General features: G+C 42.2%; 1 protein-coding gene and 1 non-coding gene across 11 annotated transcripts in view; both read right to left on the bottom strand.

The window, feature by feature from the left end:
• The window catches only part of CNOT1 (CCR4-NOT transcription complex subunit 1), a 68,616-nt gene that overhangs the window by 31,089 nt on the left and 25,072 nt on the right, over positions 1-12,455 (bottom strand). For 4 of the 10 annotated variants that reach the window (XM_075101820.1, XM_075101825.1, XM_075101821.1 and 1 more), the window contains exons 17-22: positions 6,247-6,397; positions 4,676-4,877; positions 4,141-4,287; positions 2,879-3,003; positions 1,732-2,018; positions 310-388 (exon numbers count right to left, since the gene is read on the bottom strand). In XM_075101820.1, coding sequence (XP_074957921.1) covers positions 310-388; positions 1,732-2,018; positions 2,879-3,003; positions 4,141-4,287; positions 4,676-4,877; positions 6,247-6,397 — 991 coding nt within the window. The remainder of the gene's footprint in view (positions 1-309; positions 389-1,731; positions 2,019-2,878; positions 3,004-4,140; positions 4,288-4,675; positions 4,878-6,246; positions 6,398-12,455) is intronic. The other 6 variants (XM_075101823.1, XM_075101828.1, XM_075101822.1 and 3 more) reach the window with 3 other exon arrangements.
• Positions 5,786-5,921, bottom strand: LOC142061681 (small nucleolar RNA SNORA50). The gene has a single exon (XR_012662206.1). It is a non-coding gene; the product is annotated as a small nucleolar RNA SNORA50 (small nucleolar RNA).

The raw sequence follows: 12,455 nt of genomic DNA, 5'->3' as shown, positions 1-12,455 counted from the left end.
TATGAATCTACTGAAGCACCTTAAAACCTTTGTGCATGGCCACATACACTGACTGATCATACAGTTATATTCAAGCAGCTATTTCAACATAAGTAACCCAAACAGATTTACGAAAACATATGAGGTACCAGATAACCACCTTCACCTGCCAACCCCATCCCACAGCCAAACCTTTAAGAAAAGCCATTTGATTCTGTGGATGTACACTGCCCAAAATTGTGACAGGCGTGACTATTTTTAAAAAGGAAACAAGATATCGATCAAAAGAATTTAAAATCATAGAAAGCTATTGTGCCAATACTAACATACCTCCTGTAGATGATGCGGGAACTGTATAAAGTGACTAATAGAAGCCAAGTGCTGACAATACTGGGGATAGTCCTTCAATCTGTCAGACAAAACATGCATTAGACAGAAGCATAAGCCCAGATCAGCAACAGTATTACAGAGAAATATAAACAACACTGGTATGTCATTCCCTTTCCGCATCACAGAATTACTTCTGGACTACTTACAGGAGCTGTGCTATAAACAAAAGCATTTTCTACAAAGTAGTTTCTGTTGCAAAACCCATTCAAAACAAATTCATTTAACAGCAAAACACAAGGTTTAATCACGGCAGCTCATCTTATCCTACATCTCAACACTTCTGACTGAGCACACAATTGCGTTTGTATTCAGTGTTTGCAACAAGATTATTGGGTAAGTAATTTGTAGTCTGGTTTGGTGTATTTTAAAGAGCACAAACTGCTTTAACATCCAAGACAGAAGCTTCACCTACACACACCAATTATTATATTTCTACTTATGAATGCTAGACACTGTTACTACTCATTGAAAGTAAAATCTTTTGGTCCTGTGTAAAATGGTTCTTAAGGAGTAAGATGGTGGCTAAATCTCAAGTACATCAGTCCTAAGTGTCTTTATTCATACTGTTCAGCTAAGTCCGCAACACAACATCCACCTATGAATGCTGCAAGCAACAGCTTTTATTACAGACGAAATACTGCAGAGCAGATGAACTATAAAAGAAGATTAAGGACAGAAGATAACGTGCTCCTTGCTTATGAGTCCACACTTCAAGTCCAAACATTTGTAGTCATTAAATAATTCCAGGAAGCTTTATAATACTTTTCAAGTTCTAGTGTCTTCTTCTAAAATGGAGATTTTTCCCACAGGTGTACAACCCTGTGTACTTCTGCAGCCTGCCTTGAGAGTTTCCTCTACCTACAATCCATTAAAAGTTCTGAGAAAGCATTTTTTCTGTTGTTTTGAGATACTTTTTAGCTTTCTGTGTAAAACCAAAGTCCTGGAGCTTAGTTCCTAGCCAGTCTTTCAGTAATAAATAGTGCAAACAGCACTCCATTTATGCACCTGTAAAGAGTAATTACATTCACCCCATTTCTAAGAAGCTGGCAACTTCATCTAAGTCAGCCCTTCACTGGATTATTTTTATAAACACAGTCCACTAAGTAGGTTCAGCATTTCAGTTTGTCCCACATTTATACAGGTATCACATTCAACATTTTGATTTAAAATAAAAGTCACCCTTTAGCACATTACCACATTTTGTTTCAGCTCCGCATATCTCTAAAGTAATCCTGAAGTTGAGATGTGTAAGTTTCTAACACACATAAGCAATCTTGTACTGCATCATCAGAGCAGGTTCAAGGTTAACAAGACATTACACGTACTGTTAAAAGTATCACAAAAAACAAAAAGAACACTCACCTATTTTTAAATCTATCTAGTGCAGCGATACCAAAATAGTACATTTTGGATGCAAAAGGCTTTCGTAAGGCTTCAAGAACATAGCGCAGGGCCACGCCCAATGCCATATAAGTAACCAGTCCTTTCTCTATTATCCCACCAAAAAGGCAGGCTGTTATGTGCAGCTCTTTATCTGGGTACTGGGGAAAGAAGCGGTATTCCTCAAACAAGTTCCTCAGCATACAGTTAAACACTTCTCGTTCCCGTTTAATGTTGGAGTCCTTAAACCTCTGCAGCATTTCCAAGACCTGCGAAGAAATTGGAAATTGTTACCAACGGATTTGCTTTATTTCAGCCCTTCTGCATCTTCAGGTTTCAGGAGTGCTTGCACTTACTAATTACACTACCACAAGCTAGGCTGCAAAATAACCGCTTTAAGAAAATCTCGGTTTAGCCAGTAGACACTACATCACTACAATGAGCTTCTTCAGACTTTAGTTTTCTTCGCTTTCTTTTAAGTAACTGTCTTCACAGAAAGCTTTTTTGTGACTGCCTACACCATTGATTCAAAATTAGAAAAAAGAAAATTAATGTTCAGTGTCTCCCATAATTTATAACCACACAAATATATTAAAGTGAATTTGAAGTACTTCAAAGAGCAAGTACATCAGGCTGATAATTACTCTCATAGAGACTAACCAAAACAATCGTTGAAGCTCAGAAGGTAGAACTTAGGACACATTTATATACTTAGAAGTTGTAGTCATATTTAGATACTTTAAAAACAAATATTCAAGGTAAGTATGATTCATACAGACTGTTTAAAGGCACACTTTAGCACTTATTTCGAACACAAGCTTTCACTCCACATTGAACTCTTCCCACTTGGCACCTTTTTAGGAGTGTTAATTAGACATCTAAAGTCTTTGATTCACAGAAATCAAAGCTGAAAGTAATGATCAGCTGCAAGTTTACTCTGGAAGCACGCTGCCTTAGAAATATACAATTTCAACAAAGCAAAAAAAAATCCCAACCAAACAATGCTGCAAGCATCTACCACTAGCTCTTTATTATATTCCACTAAAACTAATACATGAAGGAATAATTACTATCAACTTTATAGCATGTCTCTGGACAGGTGATGCAACTGCTACAGAAGGGAACTCACCTCATCTACAGACATGGTCGGATGTGGTGGGTGGTTGTAAATACGCTGGAAGTAGCTGTTTGCCTCATCATCTATTTCTTTGCTAAAGTGCTGATTAGCCTCTGGCCACACCTGAGATAAGTCAGCTGTTTAAAAAAGGGAAGAGGTATCATGCTCAGAACAACTTCAGGCAGTCAGGATTTCATCTAGTCCCTTCCAACTCTTCCATCAACCCATACAAAACCTGCTAGTTCTCCTGAAAAGGATATTTAAACCTTATAGTAGACAGGAATTGTTATTTAAAAATCTGTTTTCAATATGTTATATTTATGCAAGAGAACTGAATCCTAAGATAGAATTAACCTCATACTGTCATATTCCTAGAACCCACTGCATCCCAAGCTAACCTCAACTGACACCTAAACTAAATGAATACAAAACAGACTAGAATAAAGCATGCTACACAACACTAACATGCAGACAAACTTTCACACAAACTTTCAGGACAGCCAGTGAGCTTCAACCACGTTTATACTGAATGCTCAAGCCCCAAAATATAAACCAATGGTCATTACAGCCATCTCTACCATACATCTATAGATATCAGTAACTTTGCTTTTATGGAAGACCTATCAAAGGAGACAAACATGTAATAACAGTAATGCTAAAGGTTTAACATATGGCTATGCTTCCTAAAGGCAACATCTGATTGCTTAAACATTTCATTGTGAGCATACTTCAGAGGCACAAATGAGTTAAGGATAATGGTTCAGTGTTAGGGATCAAATTATTCCTTCCAAAAACCACATTCCCATCAACTTATATTAGTCTTGTTTCTTTCCAATGTTGCAGTCTAATTCACTGCTTCATCTGTTAAGTTCTCTGCTGCTACCGACTTACCCAGGTAGCTTTGTTTAAGCTTGTTACAAAGAAAACAAAAATCACCCTCTTACCAAATGCATACAACTCTCTGTGAAGAGCTGGACAACACCTTTGTTCAAAACACAGCATAACAAAAAAAAGGACACAGAAACACACTGTTCATGCAAATTCATAACATTAAAAAACAGCTGGTAGTGTTAAAAATATAAACACACCCACACACCCCTTGGTAAACTTTTATTATAGAAGGTTAGAAGCACCTTTTTCAGACTAATGGCATAATACAGGAGCCACATTACTAAACATTTACTACCTACAGATCCAAGCCACCCATGAAGGAAATGCAGATTAACTTCAGACCACAATCACACTTCACAGCCACAGACAACACTACCACTTACAAGGTTTCATCTTACTCTGCTGGAATGTAGGCTGGTTCAGTCCAGATGTGCTCAGCTTCCTTTGCACGAATGGGTCATTGTTCACTGCAGGAAGGCCCAGGGCTCCTGTTCCTATGCCAGTTACGCTACCCGTAGTAAGACCACCTACTGAAAAGCAAACAACTGGTCATCTCAGTTGCACCCTCCACAGTATGCACTCAGCACTCGCCACTTCCAAGAACTCAGAGATATACAACCATGTAACTATCCAATATCAAGCAGGTTTATCTCAAGAGATTCCTCACCTCTGTCCCAACATAAAATAACACTGCTAAAAATTTGTCAACATGCTCACCCCCCTGGACTCTCAAATTTTTTACCTATTGCAGCTACAACATTCCAGAGCAGTGTTTCAGCAGTGACCTAGGAGCAAGAACTGTATAATTCCCTCCCACACAACACACAGCTGTTTGTCCAGTATTTCCAACTATGGCAATAATACCACCTTAGCTCTGATATGTCAAAAATACAAGCTACTTCACCCAGATAGCAGTACCTGGAAGCTGTGAAGAGAGTCCTCCGATGCCACTGAAACCTGTTGTCTGGTTTTGGGAGGAAAGAGGGGGAAATGCTTTTGCTGGTGACTGAGGAGTACTGAATGCAGAGCCCAAGTTTGGAGGGAAGCCTTGCATGCTCTGGGTATGAGGAGCAGCTGAGCCACCTAAACTAAGAGATGCCATTCCTGCAAGCGAGTCAATCTGAATGGAGAAAGGAAGATTACAGACAGACATCCATAAACTGCAATCAAGCTGAATTTCCGCAGGTTTTGCATAAAGGCAGCTACATATAAAAACATTCCTAAAGAGAGTTTTCTGCATGGTTACTTTAAATTCTGAAGTCATCCAGATCACCCCAAAAGATCAGTCTGTCTACAAAATGCAATTTCACTTTTTCTTCTGTAATCACATAAAATCCTATCCTATCAGAGGTTCTACAGGAAGGTTGATTGTTCCATAGTCTCTAGTTAAGCGTAGCACAACAACAAACACTTATAAGAAGCAGTGCATGGATTGTCATACTAGAGCAGTTTACGCTCTGCTGTTTGGGTCCTCGGGCCTCACCCTAAGACTTACAAAAGCTATTTCATATCAAGCTTACAGAGTATTTTTGACTATCTAAAGGATCCTATTAAGCCCAGTTTTCACAGCTAAATACCTGAATGCAGTCTTCAATAAAAAGCATTAAAACCTGGATGATGAGTAGGAGGGAAGGCACAACACCAGCTGACACAGCGACAAATTAAGAGCTCCTGACTAGGAACAGCAGGAAATTCTGTTATCTACCCAAAAGACAGCATGGCTACAGAGTAACATCTGCTGCTCTGTTTGTTCACATCACTTATCTGCAGCAGGTTGCCAAGATATCTGGTTCATTTGATGAGCAACTTCAATACAGTAACAATTCACAAGGAAACTGCTCTCTGTATTTCGTTTGCATAATCTACTGACGCTTCAGACATTCTTACATGCTGAATTGCCACTATTTCACATGAAGAAGTTTTTACCATTTTAAAATTTGCCATTGAATGTATTTGCTAGAAGCAAAACCTGTCTGTAATGTGTTGCTCCCAGAGGAGAAAGGGATGATGAGTGTCAGGGAGTAACTTAAATGTACCTTGTTTTTAAAAGAGCAGTTCAGTTGAGAGCTGAAGAGCCCCAGTTATAACAAGTCCTTACGCTCTAGCACTGTTGCTTGGCCCGTGAAGCTACAAACAAGACACATCAGGTTCAAAGGCAGTGCTTAATTCTCAAAAGACTTAGTAAATTTTAGCACTTTAAAAGAAACCCTCAGTTATTTTAAATAAACAAAATCTCTATCCCTCTTCAGTGCTCCCATTCTGCTATACCTCAGTTACTTCTCAGAGACACTTGTGAAGTGACAGACAGTTCTGAACTACAAACCCTCAGGCATTATGCTGTAGTAACAATTTATCTAGACATGCAAACATAAAAACTAAGGGAGCCAGATGATTTTTTACTTAGTCCTGCTGAAAGAGCTCAAATAGTGCAGCAAAACTAATGCTAAATCAACACCACCTTCTAAAAATGCAGAACATTATTTGTCTACCTGTACAGGAGAGATGGCATCCAAGCTGCTAGCACTGGGCGGGCGTCCTTTTGGCATGACTCCAGGTGGTGGCTGTCTAGCTTTGTTCATGACATTACTGCAGTTAGCTACCATGGTGAGGATTGTCTCTGACAGCTCCTGAGAAACACTCCTAGAACAGAGAAGCAGGATAGTGAGCCATGTAACATTCATGAAACTAAGGCCCCCAACTTATTTCGTTTTCCTGCAGAAGTCAGGGCCACATTTCACAAATAAAAGTTGCAAAACAACCCCAGGAGAAGTTACATTTTGTTATTTCCAAAACTTGCATTACAGCATATCCCAAGAGAAACGCCTATTTTAAACAGAAATTTTTAAACGGTAGTTCTAAAAATTCACCTCCAGTAGATTATTCCTTTGTTTTCAGTAATTCAAATACTGCTTTATAGTTACCCCAGCAAGTAATGACTTACAGAAAGCTGGGATATATACCTACATGGCCCCAACAGTGCTTGGAAGAGCAGACTATCTGCAACATTCTTTGCCTGCTGTATCCACATTATGGGCTATATACAGCTCAGCTTCATGAATTAAAACACACCATAACTGATGCTACAATCCCTTGTTCAAATCTGTTCCTCAAGGCTCCTTCCTGTCGCCAGACTTCACTGTTCATGATTATTCCCATTCTGAATCTAGTTACATACAAAGTCTCTCCAAAAGAGGAGATACAACAAGAGGGCTTTAAACTAGGTTTGAAGGGGAAGGGGGATGTAGCCAGGCCCACCAGAGAGGAGCTAGGGGTGGTGTGCCAGGGTTGGGGGTAAAACCGATATCCCAGCTCAAGTGCATCTACACCAATGCATGCAGCATGGGTAACGAACAGAAGGAGCTGGAAGCCATTGTGCAGCTGGATATCTGACTTGCGCCATCACAGAGACATCGTGGGATGACTGTTATGACTGTTATGACTGGAGTGCTGCAATGGATGGCTATAAGCTCTTCAGAAGGGATAGGCAAGGAAGGAGAGGCGATGGGGTGGCTCTGTATGTTAGGGAGTGCTTCGATTGCATAGAGCTTTGTGACTTTGATAAGGTCAAGTGTTTACGGCTAAGGATGAGGGGGAAGGCCAACAAGACAGATATCCTGCTGGGGGTCTGGTATAGATCACCCAATCAGGATGAAGAGGTAGAAGTGTTCTACAAGCAGCTGGAGGAAGTATCACAATCAGTTGCCCTTGTTCTAGTGGGGGACTTCAATTTACCAGATGTCTTCTGGAAATACAACACAGCAGAGAAGAAACAGTCTAGGAGGTTCCTGGAGTGTGTGGAAGATAACTTCCTCACACAGCTGGTAAGTGAACCTGCCAGAGGAGGTGCCTTGCTTGACCTCCTGTTCACAAACAGAGAAGGACTGGTGGGAGATGTGGTGGTTGGAGGCTGTCTTGGGCTTAGCAACCATGATATGATTGAGTTCTTGATTCTTGGCGAAGTAAGAAGAGGGGTCAGCGGAACCATTACCATGGACTTCTAGAGGGCAGACTTTGGCCTGTTCAGGGCACTGGTTGGGAGAGTCCCTCAGGAGGAAGTCCTGAAGGGCAAAGGAGCCCAGGAAAGCTGGGCTTTCTTCAAGAAGAAAGTCTTGCAGGCACAGGAGCAGGCTGTCCCCAAGTGCCGCAAGATGAACCAGCGGGGAAGACAACCGGCCTGGCTGAACAGAGAGCTTCTGCTGACACTCAGGAAAAAAATGAGAGTCTAGCATTTTGGAGAAAGGGGCAGGTAGCACAAGAAGAGTACAGAGACCTCATTAGGTCTGGCAGGGAGAAAAGACCAGTTATCCCCAGGGGATTCAGCCCCTGGAGCTAGAAGGCAGGGACAGATCGCAGAATAAACCCCTCCCATAATCCAGGAGGAAGCAGTTTTATGACCTGCTCATAAGTCATAAGTCTATGGGGCCAGATGGGATCTACCCTAGAGTACTGGGGGAGCTGGCAGAGGAGCTTACCAAGCCACTCTCCATCATTTACCAGCAGTCCTGGTTAACAGGAGAGGTCCCAGACAACTGGAGGCTTGCCGATGTGATGCCCATCTACAAGAAGGGCCGGAAGGGGGATCTGGGGAACTACAGGCCTGTCAGCCTGACCTCAGTACCAGGGAAGGTTATGGAGCGGTTCGTCCTGAGTGGGCTCACCAAACATGTGCAGGACAACCAGGGGATCAGGCCCAGCCAGCACGGCTTCATGAAAAGAAGGTCCCGCCTGACCAACATGACCTTCTATGACAGGGTGGCCTGCCTAGTGGACGAGGGAAAGGCTGTGAATGTTATCTACATGGACTTCAGTAAACAGCATCCTCCTAGAGAAGCTGGCTGCTCATGGCTTGGATAGGTGTACTCTTCGCTGGGTAAAAAATACTGGCTGGATGGCCGAGCCCAGAGAGTTGTGGTGAACGGAGCTAAATCCAGTTGGCAGCCAGTCTTGTTTAATATCTTTATCAATGATCTGGATGAGAGGATTGAGTGCACCCTTAGTAAGTTTACAGATGACACCAAGTTGGGTGGGAGTGTCAATCTGCTCAAGGGTAGGAAGGCTCTGCAGAGGGATCGTACAGGCTGGATCGATGGGCTGAGGCCAGCTGTATGAGGTTAACAAGGCCAAGTGCCAGGTCCTCCACTTGGGTCACCACAACCCCATGCAACGCTACAGGCTTGGGGAAGAATGGCTGGAGAGCTGCCCAGCGGAGAAGGACCTGGGCGTGTTGGTTGACAGCCAGCTGAACATGAGCCAGCAGTGTGCCCGAGTGGCCAAGGCGGCCAACAGCATCCTCGCTTGTAACAGGTATAGTGTGGCCAGCAGGAGTGGGCCAGTGATCGTGCCCCTGTACTTGGCACTGGTGAGGCCGCACCTTGAGGACTGTGTACAGTTTTGGGCCCTCGCTACAAGAGGGACACTGAGGTGCTGGAGCGTGTCCAGAGAAGTGCAATGAAGCTGGTGAAGGGTCTGGAGAACAAGTCTGATGAGGAGCAGCTGAGTGAGCTGGGGTTGTTTAGCCTGGAGAAGAGGAGGCTGAGGGGAGACCTTATCGCTCTCTACAACTACCTGAAAGGAGGTTGTAGCGAGGTCAATGTTGGTCTCTTCTCCTAGGTCACTAGTGATAGGATGAGAGGAAATGGCTTCAAGCTGCATCAGGGGAGGTTTAGATTGGATATTAGGAAAAATGTCTTTACTGGAAGAGTGGTCAGGCGTTGGCACAGGCTGCCCGGAGGGGTGGTAGAGTCGCCATCCCTGGAGGTATTTAAGAGATATGTAGGCGTGGCACTTCAGGGCATGATTTAGGAGACATGGTAGTGTTAGGTTGCTGGTTGGACTTGATGATCCTAGAGGTCTTTTCTAACCTTAATGACTCTATGACTAAAGCTTAGGCTACACACTCAAAGACAAAAAAGAATGAGAGGTAAATACCACCACCACCTTAACTAAAATTCATCTGGCTGTAAATTGAAAGACATGCTTCACCCACTAATATTAAACCAAAACAGAGACAGGAAACGTAACTATTCAAGGAAATCATAATCAAAAGCCCACAGAAAACTCAGGCACAAAGTCACTGCGCAATCGACAGCAGTCAGTACCTCTTTCCGAAGTATTCCACGTCTGACTGCCAAGTTCCCAAATTGGAAGGAAAGCCAGCTCTGCTGCTGACATACCTAACCACAAACATACCAATACAACACTAACATTTTCCTTTTGGAAAGTGCAGCCAATTATTTCCAGCTTTCCTGAGCATCAGTTCTACCTTTTTGGTGAGGACAGCTAAAGCAGCAGATTCCTTCCTGTAATGGCACAACTACACCAACACAGCACTGTTGCTTGTTAACCTTTGGCAGGTAATCCATTACAGGCTACACAGAGCTAAGGGCTTCCAGTTGTTCTCCAAAGCCAGTGATCCACTACGTAGTGTGGGTAAAAGCTCACCCAAGACAGACAGGGGAATCCAGGGAGATACCAGGAGTGAGCAGGTTTCCATACAGGGCAACAAATATTTTTATCAACTGTTTCACAAGCTGATTTCTTTACATGCTTTAAGAGCCTCCCACCAGGGCCTAGTGTCAAAGATGTTAAAAGCAAGGGGCTTGGGGTGAGGGGGTATCAAAAAGCAATCAGAAACATACATCCAAAAAAAAACCAAACCCTAAAGGGGTTTCTGTTTTGAGGAAGTGCAACCAGACCTGAAGAGAGAGCTCTGAGCATGGCACGCAGTAGGCTCAGTACCTACAATATGTATTTGCCTACACTCCAATGCCAGTTTCAGAAATCTCAACATTTAAATGTATGTATGACCAAATAACAGGCGGCACAGTTTTTTCTGATGCAGGAGACTTCCCAACATTATACAGCACTGCAGCTAGCCAGGGAACGGGGCTGGGGATTGGAAAGCTGACTTCACTTGTGGTCACCACCCTCAATCTTTTGCTTTCCCCATTTTTTTTTTTTGTAGCAGTTAAATTTTCAGTCTTTATGCTTGAATACTACAGCACACTTTAGTAAAGTGAATTCCAATCTGCTGTGATAGATAATGCGGCAGCACACAAATGAGGACTAGGACAGGAGTACAATCCTGGAGTTTGATTCTTATGGTGGCCAGTTAGGCCATTCATGCTTTGGAGCAAACAATTGAAGTTATGTCCTGCCATCTAAACAGATTGAAGGTTAACATTTATCACGTCAAAAGACACATTGCTGTACCAAGATGCAAACGTCACAATATGTTTAGGTAGTACAAAACTGCAGGTTTTCACAAAAAAACCCCTACATTTGAGGCAAGTGATATGAAGGAGTAGGTGGGCATGATTTGATAACTAGATCTTAAAGAAAATATTTCTATTTTCAAGCTCTACATAAAAATATATTCAAGAATCTCACCTAATCAGTGCCACTCCTGGAAGAGAACTAGGGGAAAACTCCAGGAAAGAGAACTCAAGGAAGGAAGACTGCTGGTGACCACAGTCAACCAGCTCTAGAGGTACAAAGCTGTCAGCTTAAAGGAAGCTCCAGCTTGCTGGAATAACAAGTTTGCACCTCTTAGTTTTTTTTTAACCCATTTTTGCAAAGCAAGGAAAGGCTTTTTCATTCCACTAGGCACAGATAGACAGAAGCGTCTTCCCTTCTTGAGGCAGGGACTGAGAAATAATGACCATTTTCCATGCTGATGCACTTGGACTGTGCTGGACACAATGGCATGGAAGAGGCACTGCTGCCCCTTTCAAATCACTGCAGAAACTTGAGGGGAGGACTTCCAAAAGCAGTTTGTTACCAAATCACATGCTTCGTCAGCCTGTGGTGCTTGCAACTACCCTGACTTCATTTTAAAAACACTCAGTAAAAAAAAATGAACACTTGTTTTTGAAGCTTCACTGCTATGTGATGCCACAACTGCCGTGCTCACTGGTGATAAACAAGTTGCACCAAAAATAGAGAGTCTCAGAACATGCAGGGTCCTGGTGGCTATGAAAAGTGTCTCCCTGGACAAAATAGGACAAGAAATAACTGCAGCCTAATTAAGAGCAGGATCCTAAATCAACAAATTTAGGAGATGGCAGACTTCAGCTAGTGAAGTGGAACATCCCTCCCAGATGTATTTAATATTTACTGCAATTTTATTCTTCTTTGTCTTTACAACGCCTGCTTCCATTTGTGACTGAAACCTAAGTTAATCAAAGCAACTGCTTCATGAAAGAAATCCAAGCATTTTCTTTTTAAAGCTCAAAGAGAATAACTAATGGGAAATGACTGCAAGTAGGTCACATTCTTGCATAAAAGGGAATACAAGCAGCTATAAAAAGAAACCAAAAGCTGCGAGAATTGTGCCAGTAGAGAACTAGTGGCTTTTGGAATTAATTGAATAAATAAAACTTGGTAATACATTAAGATTCAGAACACAGTGTCATTAGATGCAAGTCTACAGTTAACTACTAAACTTCTGAGATCTGGACACAGTAGCATGCAAAACAATTGAATATAAGTTAATTTGTGAACTATAGTCTCAGAAGATGAACTTTGAGTTGAAAAATAGCATCCACCTTTTCAGTCCAAGAGGTGTGCTAGGCCATTATATTTCAGAAACAGTATTTCAACAGCATTTTCAAGTTTAATTGCACAGGTCCCAGTAGATATCAGGAGAATCCTTTCTCCTAAAGTCTTAGAGGTGCCTCAAATACCCACCATGACAATC

This window comes from Phalacrocorax aristotelis, chromosome 8 (genome assembly GCF_949628215.1).
Source record: "Phalacrocorax aristotelis chromosome 8, bGulAri2.1, whole genome shotgun sequence".
NCBI lineage: Eukaryota > Metazoa > Chordata > Aves > Suliformes > Phalacrocoracidae > Phalacrocorax > Phalacrocorax aristotelis.
Note: the sequence above shows the minus strand (reverse complement) of the source record. Positions and strands in the feature narration are given on the sequence as shown.